General features: G+C 39.5%; 1 protein-coding gene across 5 annotated transcripts in view; it reads right to left on the bottom strand.

Annotated features, from left to right (window-relative positions):
- The window catches only part of ctnnd2a (catenin (cadherin-associated protein), delta 2a), a 228,907-nt gene that overhangs the window by 196,279 nt on the left and 12,628 nt on the right, over positions 1 to 20,000 (bottom strand). For 2 of the 5 annotated variants that reach the window (XM_060862326.1, XM_060862324.1), the window contains exon 2: positions 5,532 to 5,641. The exons of 1 other annotated variant lie outside the window; for it this stretch is intronic. In XM_060862326.1, coding sequence (XP_060718309.1) covers positions 5,532 to 5,633 — 102 coding nt within the window. In that variant the 5' untranslated portion in view covers positions 5,634 to 5,641. Of the gene's footprint in view, positions 1 to 5,531; positions 5,642 to 18,715; positions 18,768 to 20,000 lie in introns of those variants that run through there. 2 more of the 5 variants (XM_060862325.1, XM_060862328.1) reach the window with 2 other exon arrangements.

Consider the following 20,000-nt stretch of genomic DNA (forward strand, 5'->3'; position numbering starts at 1 on the left):
ACCTCTGAAGTGAGGAACCTCTGGGCTGAGGAACCGCTGAACCTCTGAGCTGAGGAACCTCTAAACCTCTGGCGAATCGTTCCTCATGACGTTTCCTCTGTTGATTCATATGTTTTAGCAGGAAAACTCTGGAACGCTCGGCTTTGTGACTCACATGTTCCTCGCCTCTGATTTGTCACCTCGCTGATTTACTTTGCTCTGAGCCATATTGTCTCCTGTATGTGAGCTCTGTAACACAATCTGGATGCTGAGTGACTGCACAAAATTACACACAACTACACAAAACTACACAAAAATACACAAAAATACACACAGCTACACAACTTGACACCTGTTTCGTCGATGTTCCATTCTTTATTTTCAGTCAGTTATTATTGGTATTTTTTATTGCCAACTGGGAGAAAATATATATTTGCATGGTATAGACAGACAGACAGACAGACAGACAGACAGACAGACAGATAGATAGATAGATAGATAGATAGATAGATAGATAGATAGATAGATAGATAGATAAAAACTGTTTTTTTTTTGTTTCTTCTTCAATGTAAACTGTAAACAAAGGTAAATATGGTGCTACATAAACAGCATGTACGAGAGCGGTGATGTGATATTTCCGTCCTGTGGCTCCGCCCCCCGACACCCGTCTGTACGTCCCTCTGGTTGGACTTGTCACTCTAGACGACTTCAAAGCACAAACACGAGCAGGACAACAGGGAACCTGCCATCTGCATCCCATCAATATTTATAACCTTTCTGCCTGCATCTTTATTCATATTTCTAAAACTCCCTGACCACAGAGCTCCAGCCTGATGCCACTCAGAGTTCACAGATACCCCGGGGGAAACACACAACATGCACCAAGCAGGAAGCAGGAAGCAGGAAGCAGGAATAATCCACAGAAAAACAAAACAGGGTCTCAGGATGTTCAAAAGAAACTCTCTGAAGCTGGTTCACATAGTGATGATGGTGATGATGATGATGATGGTGGCCATGGTGATGATGATTATGATGATGATGATGATGATGGCCATGGTGATGATGATGATGATGGTGATAATGATGATGGCCATGGTGATGATGATGATGGTGATAATGATTATAATACTGATTATGATGTTGGCCATTGTGATGATGATTATGTTGATGATGACGGTCATGGTGATGATGATGATGATGATGATGGTGATGATGATGGTGGTGGTCATGGTGATGATGATGGTGGTGATGATTATGATACTGATTATGATGACGGTCATAGTGATGATGATGATGATGATGGTGATGATGATGATGATGGCCATGGTGATGATGATGATGATGATGATGATGATGATGGTGGTGGTCATGGTGATGATGATGATGGTGATAATGATTATGATACTGATTATGATGATGGCCATTGTGATGATGATGGCGGTGATGATGATTAAGATGATGACGTTCATGATGATGATGATGACGGTCATGGTGATGATGATGATGGTGATGGTGATGATGATGATGATGGTCATGGTGATGATGATGATGATGGTGATAATGATTATGATACTGATTATGATGATGGCCATTGTGATGATGATGGCGGTGATGATGATTAAGATGATGACGTTCATGATGATGATGATGATGATGATGGTCATGATGGTAACAGTGGAGGCAAAAATGTGTAAATAACAAATGAAAGTCTTTTATCATCAAGAAAATAATTGAAATTTGGCTCAGAAGATCAGAAGAACTGATGAATGTTTGGTCAGAGAGTCAGAATTTATCTCCTGAGCACAAACATGTTCAGTCTCATGTCTTCACGTCTAAGTCTTTTTTTATAAACTTGCTCATTTCCAACCTTCTGACTGGTGTCTGGAGAGCAGAGCATCTGAGGCACCGTTCTGTTTGTAGTGCTTAACAACACCACAGGCCTCGTGAAGGCTGAACACAAATCCAAAATATAAAAGCGTTTCTATAATAAAGCTGAGAGTCGAGAGAAACTTCGCTTTCATGCTGTTAATAAAAACACACTTACCAAATAATAATGAGATGTTTCAGTGATTAAAAAGAGGTGAATTATATATTTTTTTTAAAAATGAAAAGAAATGACTGCTGCTTATATCAAGGACGAAGCCTTTTCTTTTTGTTCCGCTCCATCGATTTCGTTTTCTATGGAGGCTCGGAAACAAGAATTTCACATTTAACAAGTGAACGATGGAAACATTGGGAAAAAAAAAAAACGTGACTGAGTTGTCAGATGAAACAAAGCGTAGGCTGTAAATCAAAGATGTTTTCTCCACAGTACTGAGCCGCTGGTGCAGGTAGAGCATGAGCTGAACCCAAACCTGGGTTTCACGTACAAGGCAGCTATGGTTCTGTTTACAAATGAATAAAAAGTAGAAGAAAAAAAAATGAATTCATAAATAGTTTTGTAATTAATGGTTAATGCCTTTATTTAGAACTGAAGACTTAAACTTTTCCTTTAACAGAAGCAACAGAACGACTCTGTAAAATCTCTGTGTGTGTTTTACTGATTCTTTTTGGGAGGATTTGTTTATATGGATAAAATGTCTATGCTCTTTTTTCACTAAATCGCTTCGTCACCTAAACGTTACACAAAATAACACAAAATATCATAAGAAACAATAAAAATAAGGACACGTTCATACAACTGGAAACAAACAGATATCTGTGAACTGATCACTGGAGCGCGTTCACACAGGAAATGTGAAATGTGTTAGGACGTGATGGTCTAGCGGTCAAGGTGCTGGGTTCCTAATCAGAAGGTCGGGTTCAAGCTCTGGGCTGAGGAACCTCTGAACCTCCGAGCTGAGGAACCTCTGGGCTGAGGAACCTCTGAACCTCTGAGCTGAGGAACCTCTGAACCTCTGAGCTGAGGAACCTCTGGGCTGAGGAACCTCTGAGCTGAGGAACCTCTGAGCTGAGGAACCTCTGAACCTCTGAGCTGAGGAACCTCTGAACCTCTGAGGTGAGGAACCTCTGGGCTGAGGAACCTCTGAACCTCTGAGCTGAGGAACCTCTGAGCTGAAACTCACAAGCTGCTGAGACATCTACGTTGGGTCCTTGAGCAAGGCCCTCAACCTCACCTGCTCCAGGGGCGCCGCACGATGGCTGACCCTGCACTATGACCCCAGGCTCATAATAGATATGCGAAAACTGGGCAGTCATGAAAGGTTAGAGAGTTTGACTCCTAACCCTAAGGTTGTGAGTTCGAGTCTCGGGCCGGCCGCGACTGAGGTCCCCTTGAGCAAGGCACCGAACCCCCCCAACTGCTCCCCAGGCACCGCAGAGTAAATGGCTGCCCACTGCTCTGGGTGTGTGTTTACAGTGTGTGTGTATTCACTGCTGTGTGTGTGTGTGCACTTTGGATGGGTTTAATGCAGAGAACGAATTCTGAGTACGGGTCACCGTACTTAGCCGTCACGTCACGTCAATAAACTTAAATGTTCCTTTATTTCAGAACAAATCTCACTTTGCATGAAAATGTTTATTGTACTAGTTTTAAAGTTTTAATGGAGTTACTGATAACTGCTGCAACCAGCTGTTTAACTTTAATACATCAATGATGAACTTTTTATTTCTTCCGTACCGTTAAAATGTGCATGGAAGCTTAAATGCCAGTCTGAATCGAGCGCGCGGGAGACGAGACCCATCCATCTGCATTAATGAATGTGAAATGCTAAATATTCAATATTCTGTTTCATCCTGTTCCGTCTCTCTCATTTATTTTACCTCTGAGCCATAAAAGAAAACTCAGAAATTATACCAGCAATCCCTCATTAACCTCTGCACGTTTCGGCTAACGATCGCTAAGGTTTTTAACAAAAACTGAAATGCGCTGTTGAATGTAACGCGCACAGCTGCGTTAATCAAATCTCAGTGCTCGTGCAGAGATGCAGCATCAGCTGCGTCTGTTTTTAACGCTCGTCCTTTATAAAGATGCAGACTCGGCTGTCCGACTGGATAAATATATCTTTGGGAGAGTCATACAGAGAAAAGCTTCATATTCAGTGGATTAAAACCAGCAGCTGGTGTTGTGAAGGAAGTGAAGACGCGATGTTTAGCGACTTGGTGTCGTTCTTCAATAAAAACAGGTTGGCGGAGATTAAAACGAGAATGAGGCAAACGTTGTAGCTGATTAAATCTCCTGACTTTAGGTTAGAGGTTGTGTGAATATTCATTTTTACTACACAACAAATACCAAACACCAAACTGTTAAATAGATCCAGTGTATAAAAAGAGTGGAATGTTAAATCTGTGTATCGTCTACAGCGAAGGACAAGCCAATGTTAAAATCTGTGAACTCTCTGAATCTAAAACTGACAGCACGCACTACCGAAGCCCGCATCTGTAAAAACGGAGCAGTCTTTATATATTTACTGATCATTCTGATAATATTCAGGAAGTAAAACTACCTCTGTAGCGTCTAGAAACAAGTCTGGATCAACGTACCATCAGAGACCGACCAATGGGGCCTCCAGACCACCAGGGGGCCACATCATATTTTTAGAAAATTTATACAAAAAAGCACACTGCTTTTTTATTATGATTGAATCGTCAAAAAGATTTATGTCCCTTATCGTATCATATTGTATGTACCCTGTGGAGCCCTCTTGTGGTTTGAAAAGACATGAAAATGCATTTTACGCTAATAATTTAGGGAATTTAGGAAATGATTTAGTAATTAATTAAGTAAACAAACGGAGCAAATATTTTGGCTCTTGTGTGTAAATTGTCTATTACAGCTCTCAAAATTTCAGAAAGTAAACTAGCATTAAGCTAAGTGAGCGGGATCGAACCGCGATGCTTCGGATTTTAGCTCATTTAAATTCGTTCTGATTTAAAGGACGACAAACGTTACTGTGAAAGAAGAAGTTTAAATAAAATGTCTCTTCTAGACTTCGTACAAAGTGACGTTAACATAATAATGTTCTATTAAAGAAATGAAAATAATTACATACTTTTCTCAGCGTAGGATTAAAACGTTTCTCTAGATCTGGTTTTACTGAGAATGAAAAAATTTCAGACAAACACAGGACGTTTCTCTGCATGTTCCTGACATCCACAACTACTGAACATCTCCAGCACGTAGTCCGTGAATCCAGTAACGAACACGTTCAAGAGTTTATCTGTTTTTCTAACAGTAACATCTCGATGTTCTCCGTCGCTGCACTGTTTATAGCTGTATCTCGAACACTTCCACTTCTTCTCTCCTTGTTAATTAATTCCAGATTAATCTCAGTATAATATCATCATCAGAAAGAAAGAACAATATACTCTAAGAGTTCCTTTTATCATCTCCTAATTAAAAAAAAAAAAACTCAGTGCTTTGGAGAAAGTTGAAGTTGTGTCTCTTGCCCTTCCTCATTACCCTTTTAATTCGTCTGTGCCTCAGGAGCACAAAACCCTGACACTAATTTTAAAATGACAAACGTGTTCAGATCTCCTGCGTGACCCCCGAGGCCTCGACCACCCGAGCGCAGACGTCGACACGCCGCTGATGAGAAGTGCTGGGTTCCTACCTGCTCTTTTACTGACGCCAGGATGGCTGAAGCGGCCTCGGATTCGGTTCGGTCTCCGGTAGAGGCGTTCTCAGATTCAGCAGGTTGATCTGGAACTGGCATGACTCAACCTGCAAGGAGATTCATTACATTTTATTTGTAAAGCGCTTCTAACCACAGACAAAGCATCTTCACCGGAATCATGGCACGGATTGCGATTCCTAATGAAGGTACCAGCTGACAGACGCAAGGATATATGAGCTCAGAGATGACACCAAGAAGGAACCTTGAGAGGAACCGGACTGGTTCTGGAACTTATCCTGTTCTGGTAGAGACGGAGTGAGCTTAAAAATCACTACAGTCACACTGAGATGAGCAACACAGCTGACTTCATGACCGTAGCAGCTTTTAGGGTAAACATCATTACGAAGCCTTTCGTTACAAATTTAATCCAAATGAAACTCACCTGAAAAAATAAATAAATATAAAATCTGACTCAAAACACAACTTTATATTTTATTAATCGTTTTATTAGAGAACTTTTAGTTTTGTGCTATTGATGCCTCACTGAAATGTTTTTTTTTTTAATGAATTTCTATAAAAATAAAAAGCAATACGAACGATTACAGTTTGTTCATGAGAATAAAACAGATGTAAAAGTTTAAATAAACTAATTGTATGGAAGAAAACATAATACTGTAAACCTACTGTAGTATCACTAACACTGGAGACTTAAAAATGCTTTTTCCTTAAACTAAATACTTATATATTAACGATTACAAACATTTTTTTGTTATTATAGACGAGTTATTACATATGTGTTATTACAGGTCAGTTATTAAAGGTGAGTTATTACATATGTGTTATTACAGGTTAGTTATTAAAGGTGAGTTATTATATATGTGTTATTACAGGTCAGTTATTAAAGGTGAGTTATTATATATGTGTTATTACAGGTCAGTTATTAAAGGTGAGTTATTATATATGTGTTATTACAGGTCAGTTATTATAGATGAGTTATTACATATGTGTTATTACAGGTCAGTTATTATAGATGAGTTATTACATATGATATTACAGGTCAGTTATTATAGATGAGTTATTACATATGTGTTATTACAGGTCAGTTATTATAGATGAGTTATTACATATGTGTTATTACAGGTCAGTTATTATAGATGAGTTATTACATATGTGTTATTACAGGTCAGTTATTATAGATGAGTTATTACATATGTGTTATTACAGGTCAGTTATTACATATGTGTTATTACAGGTCAGTTATTATAGATGAGTTATTACATATGTGTTATTACAGGTCAGTTATTATAGATGAGTTATTATATATGTGTTATTACAGGTCAGTTATTATAGATGAGTTATTATATATGTGTTATTACAGAGGAGTTAGTACTGGTACGTTATTACATGGAAAGTTATAAAGGGTGAGTTATTACAGAGGAGTTATTTCAGGTGAGCTATTAAAGGAGACTAATTACAGGTGAGTTAGTACCTGATCTTCAGAAGCTCTTTTATATGAAAGGCATAATTCTCTGTGATGTTAATGTACCTCTCTTCACACACCTGCCACATGTTTATGGATAACTACAGTTAAATTAGTGAGTATAAATAAGCCATTAGAGCAGCACTGCATTGAGGTAATAAAGCCGAGCTGACCATCATTTAAACGTCTCCCGAGCCTCCGTCCGTCTTCCTTCCTGTCTTCTTTTTTCCTTCTCCACCTCCCTCATAAAACTGTGTTTATTACACCACGAAAGTAGATGAGCAAGTGTCAGACTTTGAAAATGATGATTGATAAAAGCAGTAGAGCATCTGTATCGATTAGAAGCAAACTCCACATAATAACGAAGGCATTAGCGGCGCTCCCTCGACGTAAACACACAGACCATGACAAATGGTCATGCAGGACATTTTCACAGCGCTTTTTATCACGCTCGTGGGCTGAAGCGGCCCAGCCTGCCAACTTAGTGCCTCCCTTAATAAAGATGACTTACCTCATCTCGCAAGATGGTGGGCCTCCACCAAGCTTTCACAAAAATCTAATTATACCTACTTACAGTGCAATTTCCAAGGTGTTTATCCAGCTTCATCTTCTCTTCGTGATATAACTCCCCCTGCAGCCTTTCCACACACAGCAGAATTCTCAGCACTAATTCAACATCTTTGGCTCCGGTCGGAGTTTCGACGGATTACAAACAGACCAGGAAATCCTTTGAGTCGCAGAGGATCGAGGCTTGATCTGAGAATCTGAGCTCCATGATATTTATTATCGCTCGGTTTTCCTGTACATCATCAGGACAACAAAGGAATTTTCCCTCAAAATCATGAAATCTTTCTTAAAAAATTCAATTCAAAGAATCAAAGAGAATTTACAAAAACACTCGCATTCGCTCGTTGTGTTTCGCGCTCTGGATCTCTTCCAAGAAAAAATATTGCGTCTCTGGTCTCGGTATCAGGAAAAGAGACAGTGACATCGTGCCATCTCTTATCATTTTTGTTTACAATAACCTGGTAACATCGGAGACTCTGAAGGTTATCTGTTAAGGATACAGATCATATAGACACACGTACACTGCTTTAAATATCCCTGCGATACACTGCATACATGATCTCATTTCCTTCCCCATGACCTTTTCTGTGATAGCTGCTATACCACACAGCTCATTTCTCCCTCAGGGACATGTGCTTGTAAAGGTAAAGTGGCTATCAGTGTCGTGTAAACGCACACACCAGTGAAATAGAGCGTTCACGTCTCGTACGCTTTTATCAAGCACATTCATCTGTTTAAACCCCGGGATCGGAAATCAATCAGGAGAAAGCCGTCTGCTCGGACGCGCGATTTAACCAAGAGGTCCGACGACCGAGGGTCAACTAAGAGACCCGAAGGCTGAAGGTTACGTGTTATCTTCCGAAAGAAATAAATTCAGTCTACACGAGCAAAAAATCCGGAGAAGATACTGGAAACGATGAGATAAGTCTAGCGTAAAGAACAGGGTGTTTTTATGTCCAATTTAAAGCCAGACTGAGGCCAAAGCTGGTATTAAATAGACAAACATTTTGTGGTAATTGTTGTGTCTGGAACATGTTGTATCGCCCTTCAGCTAGTAAACACATGGAGTGCACTTTTCTTCAGATCTTCATCGTCCTGAACTACACCCTTTTATCAAGCACAGGTAAACACAGAAAAAGAAAATAAAACCTAACACTCTCTCACTCTCACTCATCTTCTACCGCTTATCCGAACTACCTCGGGTCACGGGGAGCCTGTGCCTATCTCAGGCGTCATCGGGCATCAAGGCAGGATACACCCTGGACGGAGTGCCAACCCATCGCAGGGCACACACACACACTCTCATTCACTCACGCACTCACACACTACGGACAATTTTTCCTAAAACCCAACAGTCAATAAAAAAAACCTCATCCTCAATATAATGACCATGAAAACGTACCCAACCGTTTCATTCTTTTACACCTGATTCTCATTTCCGATTGGTCGGAAGGTGTTGATTTATTTTTTCCGTACCAGTACGGCTCACAATGTCACCGGTTCACGACGATCTGCTTTTTCTTGAATGTTTCTGTAAAACTCTCAACCTTAAGTTTGCTGTAAAGAGACGAGGAAGGAGTCTAACAGTCCTGCTGAAAGACCGAACTTATTATGTGACATTGTTTAATAAAATAAGTAAATTGTAATTTTCACATATTATATACTGCTGTGTTCAGTATCTACCTGGTTTCTGAGGGGTTTTTTGTGAATGTGGTGTGAAATATGTCTAATTTCGCTGCTGTTCTTTCTTTTTTACTAATTTCAATAGAATTTTAGTTGGGGCACGGTGTCTTGGTGGTTAGCATGTTCACCTCACACCTCCAGGGTTGGGGGTTCGATTCCCGCCTCCACCTTGTGTGTGTGGAGTTTGCATGTTCTCCCCGTGCCTCGGGGGTTTCCTCCGGGTACTCCGGTTTCCTCCCCCGGTCCAAAGACATGCATGGTAGGTTGATTGGCATCTCTGGAAAATTGTCCGTAGTGTGTGATTGCATGAGTGAATGAGAATGTGTGTGTGTGTGTGTGTGCCCTGTGATGGGTTGGCACTCCGTCCAGGGTGTATCCTGCCTTGATGCCCGATGACACCTGAGATAGGCACAGGCTCCCCGTGACCCGAGGTAGTTCGGATAAGCGGTAGAAAATGAGTGAGTGAGAGAATTTGAGTTTTTTTACTATTTAAACTAATGAAATGAAATGATAGTGAATTCCCGGAGGGACTGAGCATAAGTGAATTAAAACACTTCAAGACGTAGCGTAATAGGAAAATAATCACTTTGATGTGGTGAGACTAAGAGAATCTTTCAATGAAAGCATAACAAATAATTGTAAATACTCTACATTTTAGATGACATCACTAATCATCATCATCATCATCATCATCATCATCATCTAATATCAATAATAATAATAATCGTAATAATGCTATAAGAAGAAGAACACATGTATGTAACACTAAAAAATATATTTTTTCCGCGAGAGTCGTCAGGTTTGCATATTAACGAAAAGAAAAAAATTCTGCTGCGGAAAAACTTGTTATTGCAAAAGTGCAGAGTTCAATCCTTCACTATGTCAGTATGCAAAGCAGAGTTCCCCTGTAGCCTCATTAAAATGTAATGCACTGTTTATCACACTAACTTATTATCTGACAAGTCAGACACCACGCCTGCACTTCACACTCCTGGATGCATAAATAAATACAAATGACGACTCCGGAGTCAACAAGTGATTTGTTTGTTATGTGAGGACCAGACCATGAAGGGGTCAAATCTGAAGAGTCGAATCAGACACCCTGAATGCATGGATTATTCCGAATAACTTCCATTTTATTTATAAATTTAGAACATTTTCTGTATAGGTCTTGCATCAGGACTAGCAAATATTTTCAAAGGGATTTGTTTGTAAAAGTTTTCAAAGAATTCCTTCTAAGCCGTAACAATTATTACAGTGAATAAACTGGCTGCATTATTTAATTATATACATCAAGAAACACGGTGGCGGGTGCATATGAAGGAGCAACGATCGGTCTTCATGGTCGAGACTCCTCGCAGGACTTGTTACACCAGTAGAAGCGCAGCAGGACTGCAACAGCAATGTCAGAATGAAAAATTCTAATGCGCTGTAGCACTACAGGTTTTATTGGCACACAGGGTTCCGCTGTGGATGTGTGATGCCACATCAGAGCAGAACTTTAACAAGGCTTAAGCTGCAGCATCGTCTACGGTAGTTTACCATCTTTGTGGCCAACGTTCCTCGGGCACCGAGGAGATCTTGTCGGCGTCTTGTCTGACGCAGCCATAACCTCATTGTCTTTGTCATGGAAAAGCCCTGAAGGAGCCGTTTAAGCAGAGTAGAAGAGAGAAATAGGAGAATAGGATGGAGTGATTTCCCTACAGATTGCACATGTCAGAGCAGCGAATCGGAGAAGAAGGTCTGGCAAACACCGCTCTCCATCCCACGCCGAATGTCAGTTCCACCCCTGAGTTAATGCGGCAAGGAGCCAGACGATCGCCGCCTCACAACAATGCAGGGATAAATAAGCAAACCAAGCCAAGCTGAACAAGGGCAGCTGACGCTGGAGAACAGAGCTTAATACCTAGCTCTGAAAGCACAGACAGAGAGAGAGAGAGCGAGAGAGAGAGAGAGAGAGAGATATACTGCAGTCAGCCTTAAAGATGAAGTGAGCAAAAGTAAAACTAGGACCACCTTGTTGCTTCTCCAGAGACCAAACAACAGATCTGGCAACATGAAGCGTCTCCGTACACTGATCTTACACCCAGCAGACCCCTTTTGTTCCCAGCCAAAGTCTAACATGTAATTACTTTTTGCCTTTGTAAAGCAGTGTATCGGCGGTGTTGAGGCCCGACATTTCATTCCTGCAGCACAGATAAGACATGAAAGCCCTGAAGCTCTGACAAAGCTCATGTCTGGAGGAGCGGACCAAGTATTCGGAGAATCACGCTGCTGAACGCCTGAGTAAACAAAAAATCCGATCTCTGGTTTACTGAAATGCTCTTAAAAGAATGTAAGGAAGCAAGAACGTACTGAGATGCAGAACATTTAAAACCAGAGCGTAAACGCCAGGAGAGAGCAGGAATGGGATCTGACACGGACAGAATAAACGCATGCAACGCTTTTCAATTCAGATGGAACAGATGATCATGTAGATATCACTAAGTAAAGAACTCATACTAAACACACTTGATGGACACTTGCAAGAACTTCATTTTCAAGAGGACCTGAATGCAAATCTTTGGACTTTTCTTGACCCAAAACCATATTTCACACTTTACCAATCGTACCAAAGTCAGAAAAAAGTCACAAAAGTGAAAACAGAGCCAGGAACCAGCTACAGTAAATCATCTGTGATTTAAAAACTTCAATATTCAACTTTTATTCAATTATATAGATGAGAAGAAACATGGTGGTGGGTGCATACAAAAGACACAATGATCAGTCTTACGTCTAGAGAATCGAGGGTTAGGGTTAGGGTTAGGGTTAGGTTTTAAAGTTAGCAACCTTAGAACACTGCAAACGTAGAATAAAAAACTCACGACTAACCTGGATGTCTGCAGCTATATAGTCCATATTAATGTCCATTCATAGGGCGGATTATATACACTAAATATACAGATATAACAACATCAGTACTGTGACGGTTTACTACACTACACTACACTATACAAAACAACACTATACTACAATACACTATACTCCATATGGAAAAAGTGTAATCTGAACAATATCATGTACCCTACTATACTATATTATGTATTATGAACTTCCTCTCTAGATTTTGGAGAAGTCACCTGCCATGTACACAGTACACAAGCTTTATACACAACACACAAGGCTTTTCAATACGAATGCAAAAAAAAAAAAAAAAAAAAAACAGTTCATGAAACTGTCTGGACAAAAAAATAAGTCTTCATTTCTGTGCACTCCTCCTTCCAAATGTAAGAATCATGACTAGGTGAAGCATTTGGCTGAATGTCCACAGGCAGCAGTCGAGCTGGAGTGTCAGATCTGCCCCCTGCAGTGCCCTCGCAGTTACACCAGACGTTCCTCATCCTGTCAGTGAACACATCTCCATAAAAGTGACACCGGGTCATGTTCGAGACATCTTCCTTCTTCCTCTTTCTCACGAGTCCTGAGCGTAGCTGCGAGTAGGAGAAGGCTCGGCTCTGATCCGTGTCCGCTGTCCCTCCTCAGGAGCACTGGAGCGTCTCCTCCTCCTCCTCCTCTTTGTTCTGCAGGAGCTCTTCAGAGCAGCTCTGCTGAACCTGGACCTGACACGCCTGTCAAACGCTCGCTCCCTGCTCTCTTTATATCGCAATGCTTCTTTTATACTTATTCTCGCTATCCTTTGCCTCGCTGTATTTTTTTTTGTCATCTACAGTATCTCAACGCTTCTCCTGCAACGTAGCAACATTCCAGAACCAACACAAACTCAGATTTAATAAATAAAATATTTGTGATTAGTGTTTGGTTCAGCAGGTATTTATAATAGATCTGGTATCATGTGCTGTGTAAAATATTCCTGTATTTATATAGCTGCTGAATTCTCACACCTGATTGGTCAAAAGGTTTATAACAGTACAGTAAGCCTAGCATTTTCCATTGTTTTTATTCTATTGCGTAATTGTTTCCATAGTAATGACTCTATAGTAACATGGGGACTAAGGCCTCTTTTCCACCAAAAAGAACCGAGTGCTGGTTCAGAGCTAGCACTGGTGAACTGGCGAACCTCCTAAGAACCGGTTTGCCTTTCCACCGGCTAGAGAGCATCACAGAGCCGAGTCTGACGTCACTGTATACGTGTCACGTGTCCCAGCAACTTTAGCTCAGCAGCGGCATACACAAACACATCAACAATGGCGGATGTTGCTTTACTGTTAATGCTCATGGCTTTGTGAACCTACATTAGCATCCAACGCAGCGAATCCAACGTGTACGTGCAGCTCCATGTAATCTGTATAAACGGAGGTTGTAATCGAGAAAGTACATAACGTAATGTACTTAACATAATATAATTTTATCATTAACACAGAAAAAAGTTAGCCTTAGCATGTAGCTACTTACTATCATGTGTGCTGATAATGTATCATATCGCGGTGAAGTAAAAGTGTATTAAACATTAGTATACTTAAGGTATATTATCAAAGGCGCTAACAGTAGCCCCGCCCACAGCCCCGCCCACAGCCCCGCCCACAGCCCCTGACACAAGCGGTTCTTAAGTCTAGACCAGCAACGTTTTGGTGCTACTTAAGAACCACCTTTCCTGGTTTAGAGCCGGTGCTTTGCTGTCGAAAAAGAAAGAACTGGTTCTATATTAGGCTCCGAACCAGCACTCAAACTGCCCCGGTGGAAAAGGGGCATAAAGGTCTTTATTCGTATTCAAGGAAGGAGTCTCCAGTGTTAAATTTCTCTTATAGGACTGCAGTTCTCTAAAGAAGAGTTTAAAGCTATAATCTATCTGATGTCCTGCCAATAATCAATAATAAGAGTTACTGACGATCCAGAATCCTGCACCTTAGTGTTCTTGGAACTCTTTTTGATAGAGAACCAGTCTGTTGTAGAGTTCCACATAGAACCTTTCAGGTGTTCTGCCAGATGGACAACCAAAGACTCTTCTTCATTTGTCACTGATTCGACGTTGTCACTGATTCCGTTCAGTGAGATACAGAGTACATTAAAATGAATGAAAATTCCAATAAATAAATAAATAAATAAATAAATAAGCAAATCAATAAATAAAGAAATAAAACGCAGAAACATTTAGTGCTGTGACTGAACCGTGAGCATTTTTTCCCCTGCCAGCTTTAATCACTTTAAAGAATCATAAAGAGGAGCTTGAACTTATGAATCCTATTTAATCATAAGTGTTAAATATTAACATATCATCTAATTTAAAATATATATAAAATATTCACTGAACTTCTGATACATCCTGTAAAAGAGTGAGTGAGAGAGAGAGAGAGAGAGAGAGAGAGAGAGAGAGAGAGAGAGAGAGAGAGATTCTGCTGCCCTTAGATCCTTAGATGTCTTTGATAATCAGATGATGGCTTTGCATGATAACTAAATTGATTTATCAAAAAAAAAAAAAATAAAGACCAATCAGCTTCCAGATTCTATCACTGAGGTATAAATAAACTCTATAAGTAAGGTGCACATTACTGCTGTACAAGTTCAGAGTGAAATGAAAAGTGTCCCGAACGAGAGCTTCCTGAAGTAAGAGGTTTTCCGTCTGTCGCATGGACAAGACTCCTGCATCATCTGGCAGGAACAAAGGTGGAGGCGTTTGCTTTTTAATCAACAACAGATGGCTGAAGTTAATCCTCTGTCCAAATCTTGGGCATAAAATTTGGAGCTGCTAATGAACACATGCAGCCATTTTCTTTTGAATTTCTTCATATTTTAATGACTTCAGGCTAAAGAACGAAAAGTTATTATACACTGAAACTGAACTGCTGTCAATTTGACAAAATCCTGAATCGCAGCTACAAACATCACACACCAGGGGATTATTAATATACACTGATACCTATACAATACTACACTATACTACACTACACTACAGTATACCACTCCATACTATACTACACTGTACTGTATTCAAATAAACTACACTATACTACACTACACTATAGTACACTACACTACTCTATAGTCCATTAAATCACACTACACTAGTTTATACTACATTACACTATACAACGCTACACTGCACTATACTACACTACACTACAATAAACATCACTATACTACTTCATACTGTACTAAACTACACTATACCACTCCATACTATAGTACACTACACTGTATTCAATGAAACTACACTACACTATACTACATTATACTACACTATACTACTTCGTACTGTACTACACTACACCACACTATACTACACTACATTACACTACGCTACACTACACTATACATTATACTACACTATACTACACCACACTATACTACACTACAGTACAATACGCTACACTACACTATACATTATACTACACTATACTACTTCGTACTGTACTACACTACACTACTTCTTTCTGTACTACAATACACTATACTACACCTCACTACACTACACCTCACTACACTATACTACACTACTTCTTTCTGTACTACAATACACTATACTACACTAAACTATATTCAATTAAACTATACTACAGTATACAACACTATACTACACTACTGTATAGTCCATAAAATCACACTACACTACACTGCACTACAATACACTACTCTATACTGTACTACACTAAACTACACTATACTACTTCATACTGTACTAAACTACACTATACCACTCCATACTATAGTACACTACACTGTATTCAATGAAACTACACTACACTATACTATATTATACTACACTATACTACTTCGTACTGTACTACACTACACTACACTATACTACATTATACTACACTATACTACTTCGTACTGTACTACACTACACCACACTATACTACACTACATTACACTACGCTACACTACACTATACATTATACTACACTATACTACTTCGTACTGTACTACACTACACCACACTATACTACACTACATTACACTACGCTACACTACACTATACATTATACTACACTATACTACACTATACTACACCACACTATACTACACTACAGTACAATACGCTACACTACACTATACATTATACTACACTATACTACTTCGTACTGTACTACACTACACTACTTCTTTCTGTACTACAATACACTATACTACACCTCACTACACTACACCTCACTACACTATACTACACTACTTCTTTCTGTACTACAATACACTATACTACACTAAACTATATTCAATTAAACTATACTACAGTATACAACACTATACTACACTACTGTATAGTCCATAAAATCACACTACACTACACTGCACTACAATACACTACTCTATACTGTACTACACTAAACTACACTATACTACTTCGTACTGTACTACAATACATTACACTAAATTACACCGCAATACAATACACTATAATACACTATAATATGCTATACTACTTCGTACTGTACTGTACTACACTACACTACATCACACCACACTACACTATACTATACTACTCAACAGTCCATTAAACTACACTATACTATACTACATTAAACTACACTATACTATACTCCATTATACAACAAGTACTACACACTCAGATATTTTACCCTCCAGACACACACCTGATGATATTCAGCTGAATCGAGTGTGTTTGAGATTAAAAAAAAAAAGCCCAGTGTGTGGCGTCTCATCGGATGTAATTTTGTCCACTTAACAATCTCTTTGCTCATTAGACCTAACAACAGAAGCGTTTCATGACACAAACCATAACAGTGATTAGACATGAACATTTATTCAGATCGGACCTCATCACCACTGCGTATTTGTGATATTCATAAATATCACAACTCTGACTTTTTACCCCACCTCGTATTTGACTAAGATCAATTACAGCATGAGCCACGGGTCAGGAATCAACATGGAACTCGATAAATATTACACAGGTAATAGAAAAAACATTTTACTTGATTAAAATCCAAAAATAATTGCCATCATTTATAAAAACCATCAAGCCTCTAGTTTGCTGCTGGGATCCCGCCTGACTGCTCGGCTTGTTAATATTCAGCTCTAACGTCCAGCCGATACGAGTTCCTGAGTGATTGATGGCTCCAATTTACTTTCACCTAATGTCAGATATTAAATCCTGAATTATGCATATTACTCTCCTTCTGTATAAAAAAATAAAAAATAAAAAATAAAATAAATAAATAAATAAATAAATAAAAAGGAAAGGAAAGAATTGTTTCAATAGTACACACGCTTCTTAATAAAACGGCAGCTCTGACATGACCAGATGGAGAGAAGATGCTGAGGAGAGAAGAGAAAAAAGAAAAAAGATCAATAAAAATAATGAAGTAGGAGAAGAATGAAACAGGTAACAATAAAAAAGTTAATAGAAAGAAAGAAAGAAAGAAAGAAAGAAAGAAAGAAAGAAAGAAAGAAAGAAAGAAAGAAAGAATTGACAACTAAAATAATGAGGCAATAAGCAAAAAAAGATTAAAGAAAGAACAGGATGGAAAGAAGTTAGTTAGTTAGTTAGTTAGTTAGCTAGTTAGTTAGTTGTTAGTTAGTTATCTAAAGGATGAGGAGAACATGAAATTTATTAGGTGTTAGTATTTTCCTGAACATTTTCCTGAAGTGTTCAGGTGTGTTATGTTTGTGATTTCTCTCTGTCTTTATCACACACACACACATACACACACACGCACACAAACTGTACACACTAAACACACTCATACACAGATGAATAATATTACACACACACACACACACACACACACACACACACACTGCTCTGTGTTTTCAGCAACGATGCAGATGTTTTTTTTGACGTTTTTGAGTGAAAAGGACAGTTGAGTTGAAGTGATCACATGTCCTTGGTGTCGGCTGTCAGACGCCTCGCTGGTGTTTTTATCAGCCGCAGCTCGGCTTTTCTTCAGCTTCATTTTTCCTCGTTTATTCCTGAACGGCTGCATGTGGAGATCACAATCATCTGCGCTTTATGAAACAAACAAATCAGCGGAGGCGGCAGTGAGAGCTGTGGGACATCTCGTTTGGGCTAAAGCCCGCGCCATCCGCCTGCCAGGCACTTCACTATTTAATTACCTGGTCAGTGTGTGTGTGTGTGTGTGTGTGTGTGTGTGTGTGTGTGTGCGTGTATGTGTGTGTGTGTGCGTGTATGTGTGTGTGTGTGTTAGAGGAGATGCTCAGGAAAACCTCTCCTAAAAAAATAAACAAAACAATACAACACAGGAGAAGTGTGGAGTCACATAGCAGTAGAATTATCAATCACTATCAATCCTTCATTCAAAGAAGGAAGAAAGAAGAGAAGAATGGAAGAAGACTACAAGAAAGAAAGAAATCTACAAGATAGAATGAAAGAAAGAAAGAAAGAAAGAAAGGAAGGAAGGCAGCAGTCTGAGTGTAAAATGAGTAAATAAACGTTAGTAAGTTGTCTAATGAAATAAATTATCGTCATTTATTGGGTTTTAAAAAGAAAAGAAAGTCTAATGAAGGCTAACGTTCCATCAGCGTCTGATCTCACCTCAGCATAAACTCGGACCGGGATGAAGTGAAATCTCATTATTTCGCCTTTCAACGACTATTTTCACGTTCTTCATCTTGTTGTGAACGTGACGTTGACGATCTGAGAGATGAGAAGATCTTATTACATGAAGCACTTCTACGTTTCCTCGTAATGAAGTGCAGCTTCTCATCATCCACGCTGTCTCAAACAGCAGTAATTAGTCGTCCGATCAGGGCCGTCCGATCTCAGCCGGAATTCCTCCGAGCCTCACGCCGACTATTTAATTCCTCTGCGTGTCACCTCAGCTGTCTCTCCGGCATGACGAGGCGAGGCAGCGGCGTCGGAGCTGTCGAGTAAACCGCAGACACGCTGACACTCTTTCGTTTATGTGCTAAAGGGAAAGATGACGATGTGATGAAGATCACGGAGTCTTTTTAAGGCCAATTTGTTCTTTTTCCAATTTGCTCAAATGTAACTTGGATTTTATTCGGTTTGGTTTGGAACTGCAAGGGTTTTGTATGTTTACATTCAAATACTGAATGATTAAAACTAAATTATACAAAACAAACATCACTGAGAAAGAAAGAAAGAAAGAAAGAAAGAAAGAAAGAAAGAAAGAAAGAAAGAAAGAAAGAAAGAAAGGCAGTTTGAGTGTAAAATGAATAAAGGTTTATAAACATATAATAATAATAAAGTAAAACTAAAAAATGTAGACAGAATTTTACTAAAACTCGCACTGCTGCTCTTCCTTTTTTTCCTTCTCGTCTCTGTGTCTTAGTGGATTTTGGTCTGAGTTTAAATGTCTGTTCAGCACATTTAAGATCAGACTGCATTTGGAACGAGGCCCGATACAGCTGAGTTCAGCACGAGCTCTGAAAAGACTCAGTTCTACACCACTCAAGTCTCCTGCAAACACACTGACCATAAACATACTAAAGATCAGGTGGTCAGTGAGGTCTGATGGTCTGTGAGGTCTGATGGTCAAAGAGTTCTGATGGACAGTGAGGTCTGATGGTCAAAGAGTTCTGATGGACAGTGAGGTCTGAAGGACAGTAAGGTCTGATGGTCAGTGAGGTCTGATGGTCTGTGAGGTCTGATGGTCAGTGAGGTCTGATGGTCAGTAAGGTCTGATGGTCAGTGAGGTCTGATGGTCAGTAAGGTCTGATGGACAGTGAGGTCTGATGGTCAGTGAGGTCTGATGGTCAGTAAGGTCTGATGGTCAGTGAGGTCTGATGGTCAAAGAGTTCTGATGGTCAGTAAGGTCTGATGATCTGTGAGGTCTGATGGTCAGTGAGGTCTGATG

Source organism: Tachysurus vachellii, chromosome 25 (genome assembly GCF_030014155.1).
Source record: "Tachysurus vachellii isolate PV-2020 chromosome 25, HZAU_Pvac_v1, whole genome shotgun sequence".
Classification (NCBI taxonomy): domain Eukaryota; kingdom Metazoa; phylum Chordata; class Actinopteri; order Siluriformes; family Bagridae; genus Tachysurus; species Tachysurus vachellii.